The sequence below is a fragment of the Genypterus blacodes genome, unplaced genomic scaffold, assembly GCF_046128005.1.
Source record: "Genypterus blacodes isolate CSIRO-AG114 ecotype Tasmania unplaced genomic scaffold, CSIRO-AGI_Gbla_v1 ptg000138l_1, whole genome shotgun sequence".
In the NCBI taxonomy this organism is placed as follows: Eukaryota; Metazoa; Chordata; class Actinopteri; order Ophidiiformes; family Ophidiidae; genus Genypterus; species Genypterus blacodes.
The window spans coordinates 366001-378212 of NW_027466940.1; the positions used below are offsets into that span (position 1 = coordinate 366001).

Consider the following 12212-nt stretch of genomic DNA (forward strand, 5'->3'; position numbering starts at 1 on the left):
CAAAGAGAAGCAATACTTTCACTAAAGCGTACTTATTTTTTGCTCACTAATGAAAATGTTTTGAACGTCTTTGCCGCCGTGCCGACGGCGTTGTTTTCCTTCTTTGCGCTCTGATTATAGAACTGTACAATCTGGGCGAGCGTTTGAATCCTGAGCTGATTGCCTGCCTGTAGCCATGCACTTCCCCTGCTTTCCTCCCCATAACCTCTTTCTCTTGATAGCCTCCTTTTTCTACTAACTGGTACACAGAGATGCAGTGTACTTTGTATGCAGTTATGCTGAATAGGTGCTGATGTATGGTGAAAACAATTTTGCAGGTACCTTGTCAAAATATGCCGTGGATAAGCAGTAGCACAATCCTGTTTAATATGCTATCAATCAGTCAGTGGATTCCCATTTGTACATATTATGAGTATACTGTTCCCCAGACTATCATGACGCTGCTGGTGTTTAGTTCCTCTCATGTCCTCCAACAGTGCGTCCCAATTGTCTGTTTGTCTGTTTAATATGCAAAGGCGGTCATTCGGGGAGTCGTTTTGGACCAGTGTAAACGAATCGGCAACAATGATTAGCTGGCGCTGCAGAGGAAGTGTCCATCATTGTGTTAGTGCATTTGGAGACCATCACTCCTCCCTCAGGTCATCTCGCCGCTGCTCTCTCAGCCTCGCGGAAGACAGGCGCACTCTGAAAAACACCCAAATAGCAGCAGAGTAAATACACTGTAAGTGGACTTACTTAATGGGGGATTTTGCATGCTTAATTGCAAGTATGGATTGAAGGTCCATTAAAAGACATCAGTGTCTTGGAGTCCTGCATACAGTTTGAATATACTGGAGATGGATTGATCCATCGACTTCCTGGCTCTTTTTTTTGTTGTTTTTAATCTGAGAGAAGTAATTACAAAGCAAAAAGTACAATAGTATTTTTAGAGGTGATGAGAAAAGCGAAAAATAAAACATTGTTAATATCCGGGCCCGGTTTCTGATTCTGGACCGTTGTGTTTGTTCAGTGTATGCGAGCGTGCTTCAGGGTGGCACCGCTGATGGCCAGAGGGAAATATCAGGCTTATTTATTGGAGCCTTTTTAGCCCCGGCTCAATAGCAGCAGTCTGATGGTCGGGGTACAGAGGGACTATCTGGCAGAGAGGGAGGTGGAGGAGGAGCCAGGCCTGGCGTCAGCCTCACTGACAAGCGCTTATTTACCGTCCAGATCTATGACTCATTTTATGTACCTAATCGTAAAGCACTGAGATTTATCGGAGGTAACGGGACAGCGGGGAATACCCCAGGAGACTGGTGGATCCGGCCCCTCCCCGGCTCCCCCGGCCGGCTGGACGCCAGGTACGCCATATACCTGGCCAAGCACGCCGGCACCTTCTGGGAAACGGGAGTGTTGGAGCCCTGATGAGGAAGTCCATATTTCTGCCAGATATGGACAGCTGATAGCTCATCTAATAAAGAAGAGGGTCATAAAAATTGGACGGGCTAATGGATGGCTCTGTAAGGATTAATAACAGCTTATTGGTCAGGTGCAGTGACCTCTTGCAGAGCTAACAATGCACCGGCCAACTGGGCTCCCACTGCATGCAGCACAGATCAAACCAATAAGCAGTTTTGCAAAGACGAGCAGGGAAATTAAAAAGTAATTGTCTGTGTATCTATAATCTGGTGTTTTTGGGTCATTGATCACGTTGTGTTAAGTGCAGCAATATGCAAGAACACATCACAGCCTGACTTTCTGAGACAAACACAAACCCGTAACCCAACTGTGACTCCACCCCAATATAGATGGAGTGAGTTTCATCTCAGAGCCCGATCATGACTTTTAGAACCCGACCTCATGCGGATGTGAACAGTCAACGTCATGGAGCTCTAAGGCAGCGCTGACCTCCTGGCTCACCATCGTCACATCTCTCATATCTGCCACTCTGCTAATGACAAACCAAACAGCCAGGTATTGTCTTCCCGTCTCTTCTCCCCTGCACTCACAGTCTGCTTTATATTCCTGCCCCAAAAATTAAAATTAAACTTTCATTGTTGTGCATGCTGCTTAATCCAATAACGATCAGATGTAACAAAGTGCCGTAATATCTCCCAGCACACTTAATCGGAGCGGACTTAGCCCTGTCACTTTACATTAACCTCTGCTGCAACAGGAGACGGGCTTCACTAATCTGCCATTGTTGCGTTTGGCAGTGTGCAGCTCGTGCAAAACAGATTTGGCAGTCAGAGCGAAAGTAAAGGCTTTATAATGACAGCGGGGGCCTCTCTGCTATTTGAGCTAATAATGTCAAAATCTAATAATGCGTGGCCCCTGCTTTAGGTAGGAGGTGAAAGGGTGGCAATGACGCTTGTGTGGAAATGGGTTTTGGGAGGAGACGGGCAGAGCTGAGCCGTCCCACTCCAGCTCATTATGTCACTCACTTTCTTACACTTCTAATTGGCATAAACTTCTTCATCCGATTCAACCTTTAAATTATTTTTGTCTGCCCGCAAACTGTAAGAGAAATTAGCTGCTTTTTGCTTGTTCCTCCCTTCCGACAATCATAACAAAGTTTAATGTTTCGGGAGATTTTTCACGGCACCAGATTTCACAGCTTTATTCAGTTTGGAGGCCACACAGATTTCAAAGCGTAAATGTTATAAATGTGTTGCATGTTTGCGACCCAGTTTGATCTGACATTCTGCACGCAGTCCATAACGCAAGCTGACTGAAATGAATTTATGGTCATAAATTCACAAATTGTAAGGTGACAATCTCTTCCAGCTGGTGCTTCACGCCGTCTCCATGACTGCATCCACCTTTTTTCTTCTTTCTTTTGTAAATATTTTTTAATATTAACAGTGAGCACAGATAATTTTTCCCTCTTCATGTTTGTTTACTTCAAAATCATGTTTGATCTACGTTTGTTCTTCGTTTATTACAATATTTATGGTTTGAAAAATGAACTCTGGTAGATTGTGAGTCGTATCTGCGAGTGTGTCGTGCTGTTATAGGTTTGTAGTGTCAGCTGGAGCTTGGTGGACAGTGTGTGTATGTGTTTGTGTATAAGATACTGGTTGTTTACGGTATGCCTGTGATTGTAATGTGTGCATATGATTGAGTGTTTATGATGCTGGGTGAGGTGTGTATGAATGTGCTCGCTGTAACAGTGGAAGACACCATTTGATGAAGTGTCCTCTTATGCCTTTAATGTATTCATCATAATGTAACAATGAGTGTAGGTATTATTCATGCCCGTGGTAATGCACTCTGTCAATACGTCTTCCCGGTCAGGTGTTATGTCGCGTGTCAAAGTCTTCTGGAGGAGTCTGTCCTCTCTCTGACTTGGAGGGGTGCGGTGGATGGGTGACAGGGGCGGATGCGGCCTCATGTGCGTCTCTGCCATCTGGATTTGAAATGGCGGCTTCGGTAAAGACACCGCAACGTCTAGCCGCAGCCTTACTGCACATTCATGCGTCGACCGCTGCGGCTGTTCGCTCGGCCCATTCCGGACTTTTCACACTTGTGAGGTTTGAAACATTTGTGTGGTTGCGATTCAGGCCGGAGATCTGAAGGGTCTTTCATAACTGAGTGACTTCATACCACTCAGCCATCTGCAGCGTCATCAAAGCACTTGACTCCTGTGTCCCCCACCCACCCCACCCCACCCCACTCCACCCACACCCCACCCCAACTGAATGCAGCTCTGTAAGTTAAAACAAAAGACCCGATTGGTTGCTGGCCCCCCTCCCCCCTCGGCCCCTCTGCGGTGTGATGAGGTCTCAACCCGGGAGATAAAATAGCACTTATTTCTCATGTGCTGTGCCATTTTGTCAGTTTGACTGTTCCACTTATTCAGTGTTTTTTGACTTGCTGAGCTTGAGGGGATGTGAGTGCCATTTCGCAGCCAGATCTGAGTTGTGTTGATTGAATTAGACAAAGTCGGAAGATAATTAAGAACCGCAAGGCGCTGCAAAACTGTCTGCTTCCAAACTGGTGAAAATGAGACGCTGCCACATCAATGAGCGAGCTGGCTCTGCTTGATGTCAGTGGTGGGTTATATCAGTTGACACCCTTACCTCCTAGTGCCGGAGCCCGTTTCCTCCTTTCCCTTTAATGTTTCTCTAAATATGATTAATCACAAGCCGTAAAACCGTTGCTTCTGACAGTGCACCGCATTTGCACTGCTTTGTTTGTTTCTTTCATCGTGGTAATGTGATCCTGGGCTGCCAAGTGGAGTTTACTGCGCTTTCACAACACCAAAGAGGTGTGTCTGCAAGTCAAATGTGACTTGCAGTCTGGCCCACAACGTTCTCCCCCGCTTGAAATTGTGATTTATTTAAGGATACAAGGGTTTTTCCATTTATATTTGGGTTCCTGTTATTCTTGTCTATGCTGCAATAATTAATAATTTATTTATATTTTTAATCACAGGAAACATCGAATATTTTGGCGCCGCAGTCTGACATGTAATGCTCATATGTCTAAATCATTCCCATTTTATTAACCTTAAATGTGCTAATGAATTACTGAGTGATCAAACAAAAATACATTCACTCATTCAACAGCACTCAGTATATTTACATGCATGTACATGCGTGTTAAAACTTTGATCATTCAGCGATTATGAATTAAAACCTAATTGAACTTAGCTCATTCTGAGTCACAGGCCCAGATCGATTGATTCAGGCATGTAAATGTCTGTGACTCACCTCCACAACCGTTTCCTCACTGGGACGACTTCCGTCTATTTAAAAAACGTAATCACATTTTTGCCTTAATCGCAGCACAGGCGAATAAGCAGAGTTTTGAGTGCATGTGAACATAGTGACTGTTTGATTCCGTGTAGATCTTGTTCTCTGAAGGTAAATCATATTTCTGAGAAACCATTCATGAAATGGAGGAGTTGGAGGTAAGAGCGTTTGCTCCGTCTGTCGCCGTGCTAATGTGCTGGCAGCTCGTGTGCATTCAGGCACCCTCAGCCTTCCCTTTTCTATTTCACCCATTTTATTTTTCACACTCTTTTATGGACGCTGGCTGTGTTGGTGCCTCTCTTCCTTTTCCCATTGCCACATAGGTAATGTAGCTGTGAGGTTAATGTTGAGAATCGTATAGCTCCGGCACAATAAAATTGACACTGTGAGACCTAGAGAGGTATGTTTATGGTAGCGCCTGGCTCTGTGTTTGCCTTTGTGTTTGTGTGTGTCTGAATGTGAAAAAGGCTTGGGACTGTTTGGAGGCCCCCAAAGGGGCTGGACTGGAGGCTTGGAGGGTGGGAGAGCAGTAGAACATGGGGTGTCAAAGGCTAATTTTCAAAGCCACTCACAGGCGCTCATCTCTCACTGTGAAGTGGCAAGCGTGGCGAGTGGCTTGCACGTTGTCATGGATACTAAAGCATGGGACCCCAGAGATGGGGAGTGGGGGACAAATGGCTGCCCCGTCTATAGGATTCCTGTCAGCTCTGGCCTGATAGATGGCATTGACGGATCATTTGTCATACTGTAATTGTTCTCAGCAAACACAGAATGCCCACTAGTATAAACAGCGGTGTTCTGCTGGGCTAATAAAGCGGGAAAATGGAAAGGGATACACTGATCCGCTGCCTCTTTCACTTAAAGAGACAATGGCTCCGTTGTCCAGGCTAGGCGGTCTGATTAGAGCTGTGAGGGCTGAGAAAAAGCCCGGCAGAGAGAATAAAACAAGGCAATCATAAAGCAAACGGCAGTCACTTCTCTGTATCGATGTGGCCAGGCGGGGGTGAAGTCTGGGAGACGTGTTGACAGCTGAGGGAACAACAGGAGCAGGTTGAGGAGTGATTCGTTTTCTCCCCCTTCTCTATTTGGCCGGTGAAATGGTGGGGGAGAATGCTTGTCCAAGATAACAAATACAGCAGAGCACAAGTGCAGATGCATAGCTGGGACGAGGAGCTCTATCTGCCGGGCTCCCAGATAGCCAGGCGCCTGAGTCGGGTACAAATGATCCTGGGTACAAAGGTACTATTTGTTCACCCTGGTTTTGGTATGGGTCCTGTGTCTTTGCTATTACTGTCGGGAATGACCTAGTGCCATCTCTGTGCTTGGAATACTCTCCTCACGCCTCTGTGCCTGCAGAGGGCGGGCAGACGTGCATGACACTCCAGGTATGTAACAGACACGACCTGGGATTTATTCTGTAACGCGAACCGAATTAGCCGAGCTCTGGCCTGGCTTTCATCGCATCTGATTCTGCGAAACCTAAAGGAATCCTCTCGGAGTTACAGATTAACGGTGATGGCTGAGTGCCAGGACACCAGCTGGACCGGAGAGTTCTCAGCGCAATTGTGGATCGTTATGATTTTGTCAAATTAGATCAAACTTGTCAGGTGCCCACACACTTTCCCTTTGTTTTGCACTCACTTGCTCACTTCATGCTCACCCAGAAGGGCCTGGGAGTGTTGTTATCTGCTGATTCTGCCTCATATTCTGGCTATAAGGGGCTTTTGTGCAGGGGTGGGTGTGTGGTAGCGAGGCTGGTGTCCTGTTGCCTGGTGAAGTGAGCACCTTGTGGCTCTACACGTGGAGGACTTCACCCCTCTGACTGTACCCAGACACACTGCGATGCCTGGAGCACTTTAGGCTGACCTGGCTGCTCACCTCCTACCTGATGGACAGATTAAAGGACCATTAAGCATAATTACTGTTTCAGCTGGAGAGGCCAACTCATCTTGTCAGAAATGGTTACAAATTGCTGAACCTCTGCCCTCTGTGTGGCTCTTAAATTCTGCATTTCATTACGTTTGTCTACTTTCTTACTATCAACAACATTGGGCTTTGACAAGAAAAACAAGTGTGGTGAGGTTAGTCGGAATGGTAAATTGTGATTAAAGTAGCATTCTGTAAGATTGGCTGCTCCATTAATCAGATTCAAATCAAAATCCTAATTTTGCCGCATGCAATTACTAGATCATAAGAAGCTGCAATTTCGATGTACAATAGTGTCCTGTGGTGGTAGTGGAAGCGTGTCTGTAGCGTACTGGGGTAATAACGGTAATCCGACAGCTTCCCCATGGCGACTCATGAGGAAGTCAGTCGCTCCAAGTCAGTTGGCCGTGTTTTGCCCGACGAGATTGCAGGTTTGTAAGCACGAAACCATGTGGGTGTGTGAGCCAAATGTACTGTTTGTTTGAGGTTAGATCATTGGATTATTCTTATCTCTGTTTTATCTCGTCACCCTTTATAAAGTGCAGCCCAAATCAGAGCGACTCACTCCTTCCTCCTCCCACTTCACAGCTCCTCCCACCTGAGAACACGAGACATGATTGACAGTTGAGGCAGTGAATCCCCTTGTGGTGAATGATGGTATTTTCTTTTTTTACCAAATCAGATTCCTTCAGTAGGAGCCCAATTTATGGATTTCCTATCAGGATGTAATGGAGGATTTTAGATAATCACAAAAGTGTGTTGTGCTGCAAATCAGCATTCTGGCAATTTAACAAAATCATATGATTTGAGGTAAAATACCTCTGAGCTAAGTTACTGACATTGTTTCCTTGTAAGTTGGAGCCTTTTGGATGTTCACCATTGCTTCAGAAAGTGTTTTCCTCAGACATTTTACCCTGAAACGTCTCTATTTGTTAAATGGATCATTGTCCTGTAGTAACTGCTGGGCTTCTTCTCTAAGTAAACCGATTACTACTATATGTTACTATGGCACAACAGTTCTATTTGTGAATCCAGAAGATGTTTGATATTGTGGTGTGCATAACTTATATCTTTACGCTGTTGAAGTAGCAGAAGCAAAGGCCCGTTGACCTGCTAGGACACACAAATATCTCTGACTTACAAAAGAAAGAAAATGGCTGTGACCTTGTTCAGACTTAATTAGACAGAAAACAGAAAATCCTTACATTTTGCAAAAAATGCCAGCAAAATCAGTTCAACCGGGAAAAAAAGATTTCAAAATGTTTTTTTGTTTGTCTTATTTACGTTGCATCCCGCTTCTATAGATGCTAACTGATCAAAGTGGGTTTGATGGCTGTGGAGAAACGTGTGAGACAGGTAGCTGATGGGATCTGGTCGGGAGCGGCTCGTCTGTGTGGTCTGCTGCGGTGTCTGTCTGATTATGTAAAATGTGGTGAGCTGGTGTAACACTGGCGGGCTGTTGCAGTGGTTTGCCAGCTCCACAGGGCTTGTTGCCAGTTTGACATGAGAACGTGCAGCAACGCCGAGTAATGTTCTCCTCTCTGTATCCATAAGAAAACCCACACGACCGCCCAAGGGAAATTGGTCGATACCATCAACCCAGCTGGAGGTCCAGGCGGCAGACATAGTTTTCCCATTTTTACATCAACACGGATGTTTATTATAAGATCTCCTTTTACTGTAACCTGCCCCTCTCGCACCCCTTCCTTTCCTCATTTGGCCGATTACTACACCCGTGGTGAGAACAAACAGTTTCCCTACTTAATAATTCACATCACTTTCATCTGATACTCACTTACCATGGGCAATTTAGTAGTTGAATAATTTTGTGAAAAATTCATTTATTATCGCTGTGCGTTATGAATCTGGAGAGACGCAGAGTGGAGTGGTGGAAGATTTTAAATTGCGTCTGTGGAGCGAGAGATCCGAGGGAAGGTAATGTGTTCTAATGTTCTCAGCCATATGCATTGTTTTCAGGGCTCATCGGTTTTACATCGATTCCCACTGAAGTGTTTAATTGCATCATGAATATGATCTAATTCTGTCCTTTTCACTGAAACTGGAGCACTCTCTGCAAATGATGTACGGCCTTGACAGCACCACATCAGGATGTATTTTATATGGAATGTAAATTATAGTGTTAAATTAGCCTGGAAAGATAACTAGCTGGCACGGGGGAATGGACTCAACAGTTTAATTTAGTGTCAAAAGGCCGTGAAGGGATAAATCACCTCTCTCTCTCCCTTCCACTATGCCATATTAGGCTTTAATCATTCTCCTTTTCTTGTAATATCACTTGTTTCCCCTCTGCTGCTCAAAGAGTTCTTGGGAAGTATAGTGCAGCATCAGTTTTCTGCTTTGAACGCTTCAAATTGAGCATACGAAAAACAACGTTTGCAACCGTTTGTTTTGTAGGTTTTTGGGAATACACTTCATTTGACTTGCCCCTGCGATTGAAAACGGTACTTGAAGATTAGCAAGTAACTCAGTGAAAAGACAAAAGCAGGTGAGAGAGCGCAAGACGTGGTAGCTCAATCTGGTAGGTGGTGTATTCACCAAACAGATGAAAGCCATTAGGTAGGCTTTGGCGTATAAGAACCTCTCCCTGTTTCCTGTCCTCAATGCTGGAGTGTTTGTCTGAGTGCCCTGCCATTATCCGGAGTTACCCTCCATGACCCAAATAGGCCGCCGCGCCTGGGAGCAGCACTCTTTCAGCCTGTTCTGCGTCGTATGAAAGTGTCCTTGACAACGACAAGAAGAAACCATCTGGCCAAGATTTCAGTTTTAATGTGAGAACTCGCTTGGCTTGGAGTTCCCTGAGAATGCCAAGAAGCTCTCGCTGTGAATACACAGTCGACTCACTTCTCATTCACTCGGATTGAGCAGATGGATGCGAGGAGTAGATAAAGGAGCTGGAGGGACCAGATGACACCCACAGGTGACTGAAATACCTGCACCGCTTTAGGAATGGCCGACCGTAGCCTTGTCTTATTTCATGGGAAGCATCCTGTAAAGACCGCTGACATCATAGGTCGCTCGATAGACTATCGCATTTAGGAGGAACCTTAATATGCGGCCTTAGTTTGAAATGATTTCAAGGACATGATCAATCAATCAATGTATCCTTCCTGTTCTAGAACTCCTGACCTCTGCAGGATGTGTCCTTCAAGCATGTGTCCCAGGAACTGAACTGAGTCTTCTTGTCAGGAGAAGAAGTGGTTGGATATACTTGGACACATATCTGAAAACCAACCTCTCACCGCAGCACAACACAAATACCTCTCAGCTTGTTTTGGATTTCTCCCACCATACTGCTGATTTTGACAGTTCTCCTGAGAAAAGGGCCCTTAAATGATCAAGTTGGGCTATGGTTGTTTTCTTTGTTGTTTTCATCTCCTTGGAGGGGGGAGGTGGGCTTTGGGAGAGATTGGTATGTTAAATGAGCTATGGGAGGTCTGCTGAGGCATATTTTTTTAGTGGGGGGAGTTCAGTCAGACGAGAATTGCTGTGTTGGGTGTTTGAGGCAGCTGTGTGAAGTCATTTTCCAGGAGTGCAAGCGGGAGAGAGGTGCGGATTAGGCAGCGCCTCTGAGCCGGAACAAGTCTGTCTGGGAAGGGATGAAGGCTACAAACCATAGATCTAATTCCCTGCTCACGCTGCTAGACAGCACAGACACTCACACACAGCCTGTGTGAATTAGGCCCATTTGCTCCCCTCAGTCTGAAGCGAGCGTACACAGCAGCAGACAGGGAGAAGTTGACAGACTCCTCACATCCTGCCCTCTCTCCCGGATCCCCGCTCTGTTTCCAGCCCTGCCTCCCGAAAGCTGTCTCCAGCTCGGCCTCGTTTTTATTGTTTCATGTGCTGCGGCTCTTTATTATTGCTGACATTAACATGAACACGGTGCAAAATCAGGTTCCACTGTAATCCTGGGAGGGAGGAAAAGGGCATTCCACTGGCAGCGGGGAAAATGTCTGCACCTGTGGCCCCGCTGATTGCGTGCTTGAGACGCCAATGCTCAGAACTTCATGTCTTTTTAATGCGTGTAATACTTTGCCTCGGGTCATGCGATTGCCCCGAGGTTGAGGAAAGTTCAGGAGGCCATGAGCAGTGGAAGATGACTGATTCCTCCCTGCCTGAGAAAGACTGCTTCCCCATTCTGCACGGGTGCACCAAACACAAACCCCTGACCCCAGAGCCACACAGTGTGAGGCTGTGATCAATGTGCCTGACCCAAATAGACTGTCCACTGGACACAAGTTGCTTGTGGGAAAAGCACAGTTTTTGAGAGGCAGGTTTTCTTTTCTATCACACTATTGCACTCCTGGTCTCTGCACACATACATCAGAACAAAGACTTCCTGCTGCGGGAATGTTCCTTGACTTTCCCTTTCACACTTGCAGGACAAAAAGCTGTGACTATGACGGCTGAATCGCTCACCCTTCCTTTCATTTGAGAAATTATTTCACCCTTTTGTCATGTTTTGTGGACAATATGCTACAGCCACTATCATGAGCGAGTTTCAGGAGTCAAGCTTTTTGGACCGGTGAGAGTGAAGCTCGGAGCGACACGTAATTTGCTCCCTAGATTTGACAACAGCACAGGCAGTCCTTAAGTCTGCAGGACAATTTAAACGAATCTGAGCCCTTTCGCAAGTGAACAAAAAGTAAGCAGTTTATACATTTTAAGGGTAAAGGTTATGCTAATGTTTAGGGGGATATAAAGCCGTACTCCTGCAGTACTGAGAAAGAAGTCCAACATTTCAGTGTGGCACGTGATCTCACACACTGCTGTCGTGGCTATAACAGGAGCTTTTCCTGACTGACTGAGTGCAGCCGTATGAAAGAGGCTTTGGTCCAACACACAATTTAGAAAACCTTCAGTTTTGTCATTAAAGACGGTTTGAAGTTTGCTATTTGTGAGGAAAGATGGAGATGTTGGTGGAAGATGTCGGCTCGCCAGTCTCTCCCTTTGTGCCTGTCTCTCCCATCACAGCCCTCCTCACCCTGCGTGGCCAGTAATGAGTTGTATTACATGCTCTGTGGTGGGCTTGTCTTGTGTTAGGAGGCTGTATTCAATCTTTGTACTGTGAATGGAGGGGAAGGCTCTTTGTGTGTCTTTGAGAGGCAGTGAATTGAAACGGTGTGCACCGAGTGAAGCTGATGAGGAGAGAGCGGGTCCAGAGAGGAGCGCACCGATGCCTGGCAGGCAACGAAAGGCGCCGCTTGTATGTTTGTGTGAAACTTGTGCGTTGACATTCACTGTACTTGTGTGCGGGCGGATTTCAAGGAAAACGTGCTGGCGAGCTGGATGTGAGTTGAATTAGTCTTAGTTATTCAGTTTACTTATCCCACATTTTCAAATGGCCTGCCAAGAGGTGTATTATATGAATTAAAATCTACTCCAGTCAGCTCATTCATCACTTGAGCTTCCCATTGTGACCCTTTATAAGGACTGGCGAAGGGCCTGGCTAAGGGCTAAGTGATTTTATGAGGCGGCGTCATGCGCTCAGGTCTTATTCCTTTTTGTAGGAACGCATTTTCTACTTGG

At 45.9% G+C, this 12212-nt stretch overlaps 1 protein-coding gene across 2 annotated transcripts in view; it reads left to right on the top strand.

The window, feature by feature from the left end:
• Positions 1-12212, top strand: part of cux2b (cut-like homeobox 2b) — an 84688-nt gene that overhangs the window by 14059 nt on the left and 58417 nt on the right. Inside the window, exon 1 of one of the 2 annotated variants that reach the window (XM_076164711.1) lies at positions 6000-6121. The exons of the other annotated variant lie outside the window; for it this stretch is intronic. Within the exon in view, the coding sequence (XP_076020826.1) occupies positions 6110-6121 (12 nt within the window). The 5' untranslated portion in view covers positions 6000-6109. Of the gene's footprint in view, positions 1-5999; positions 6122-12212 lie in introns of those variants that run through there. 2 annotated transcript variants of the gene reach the window in all.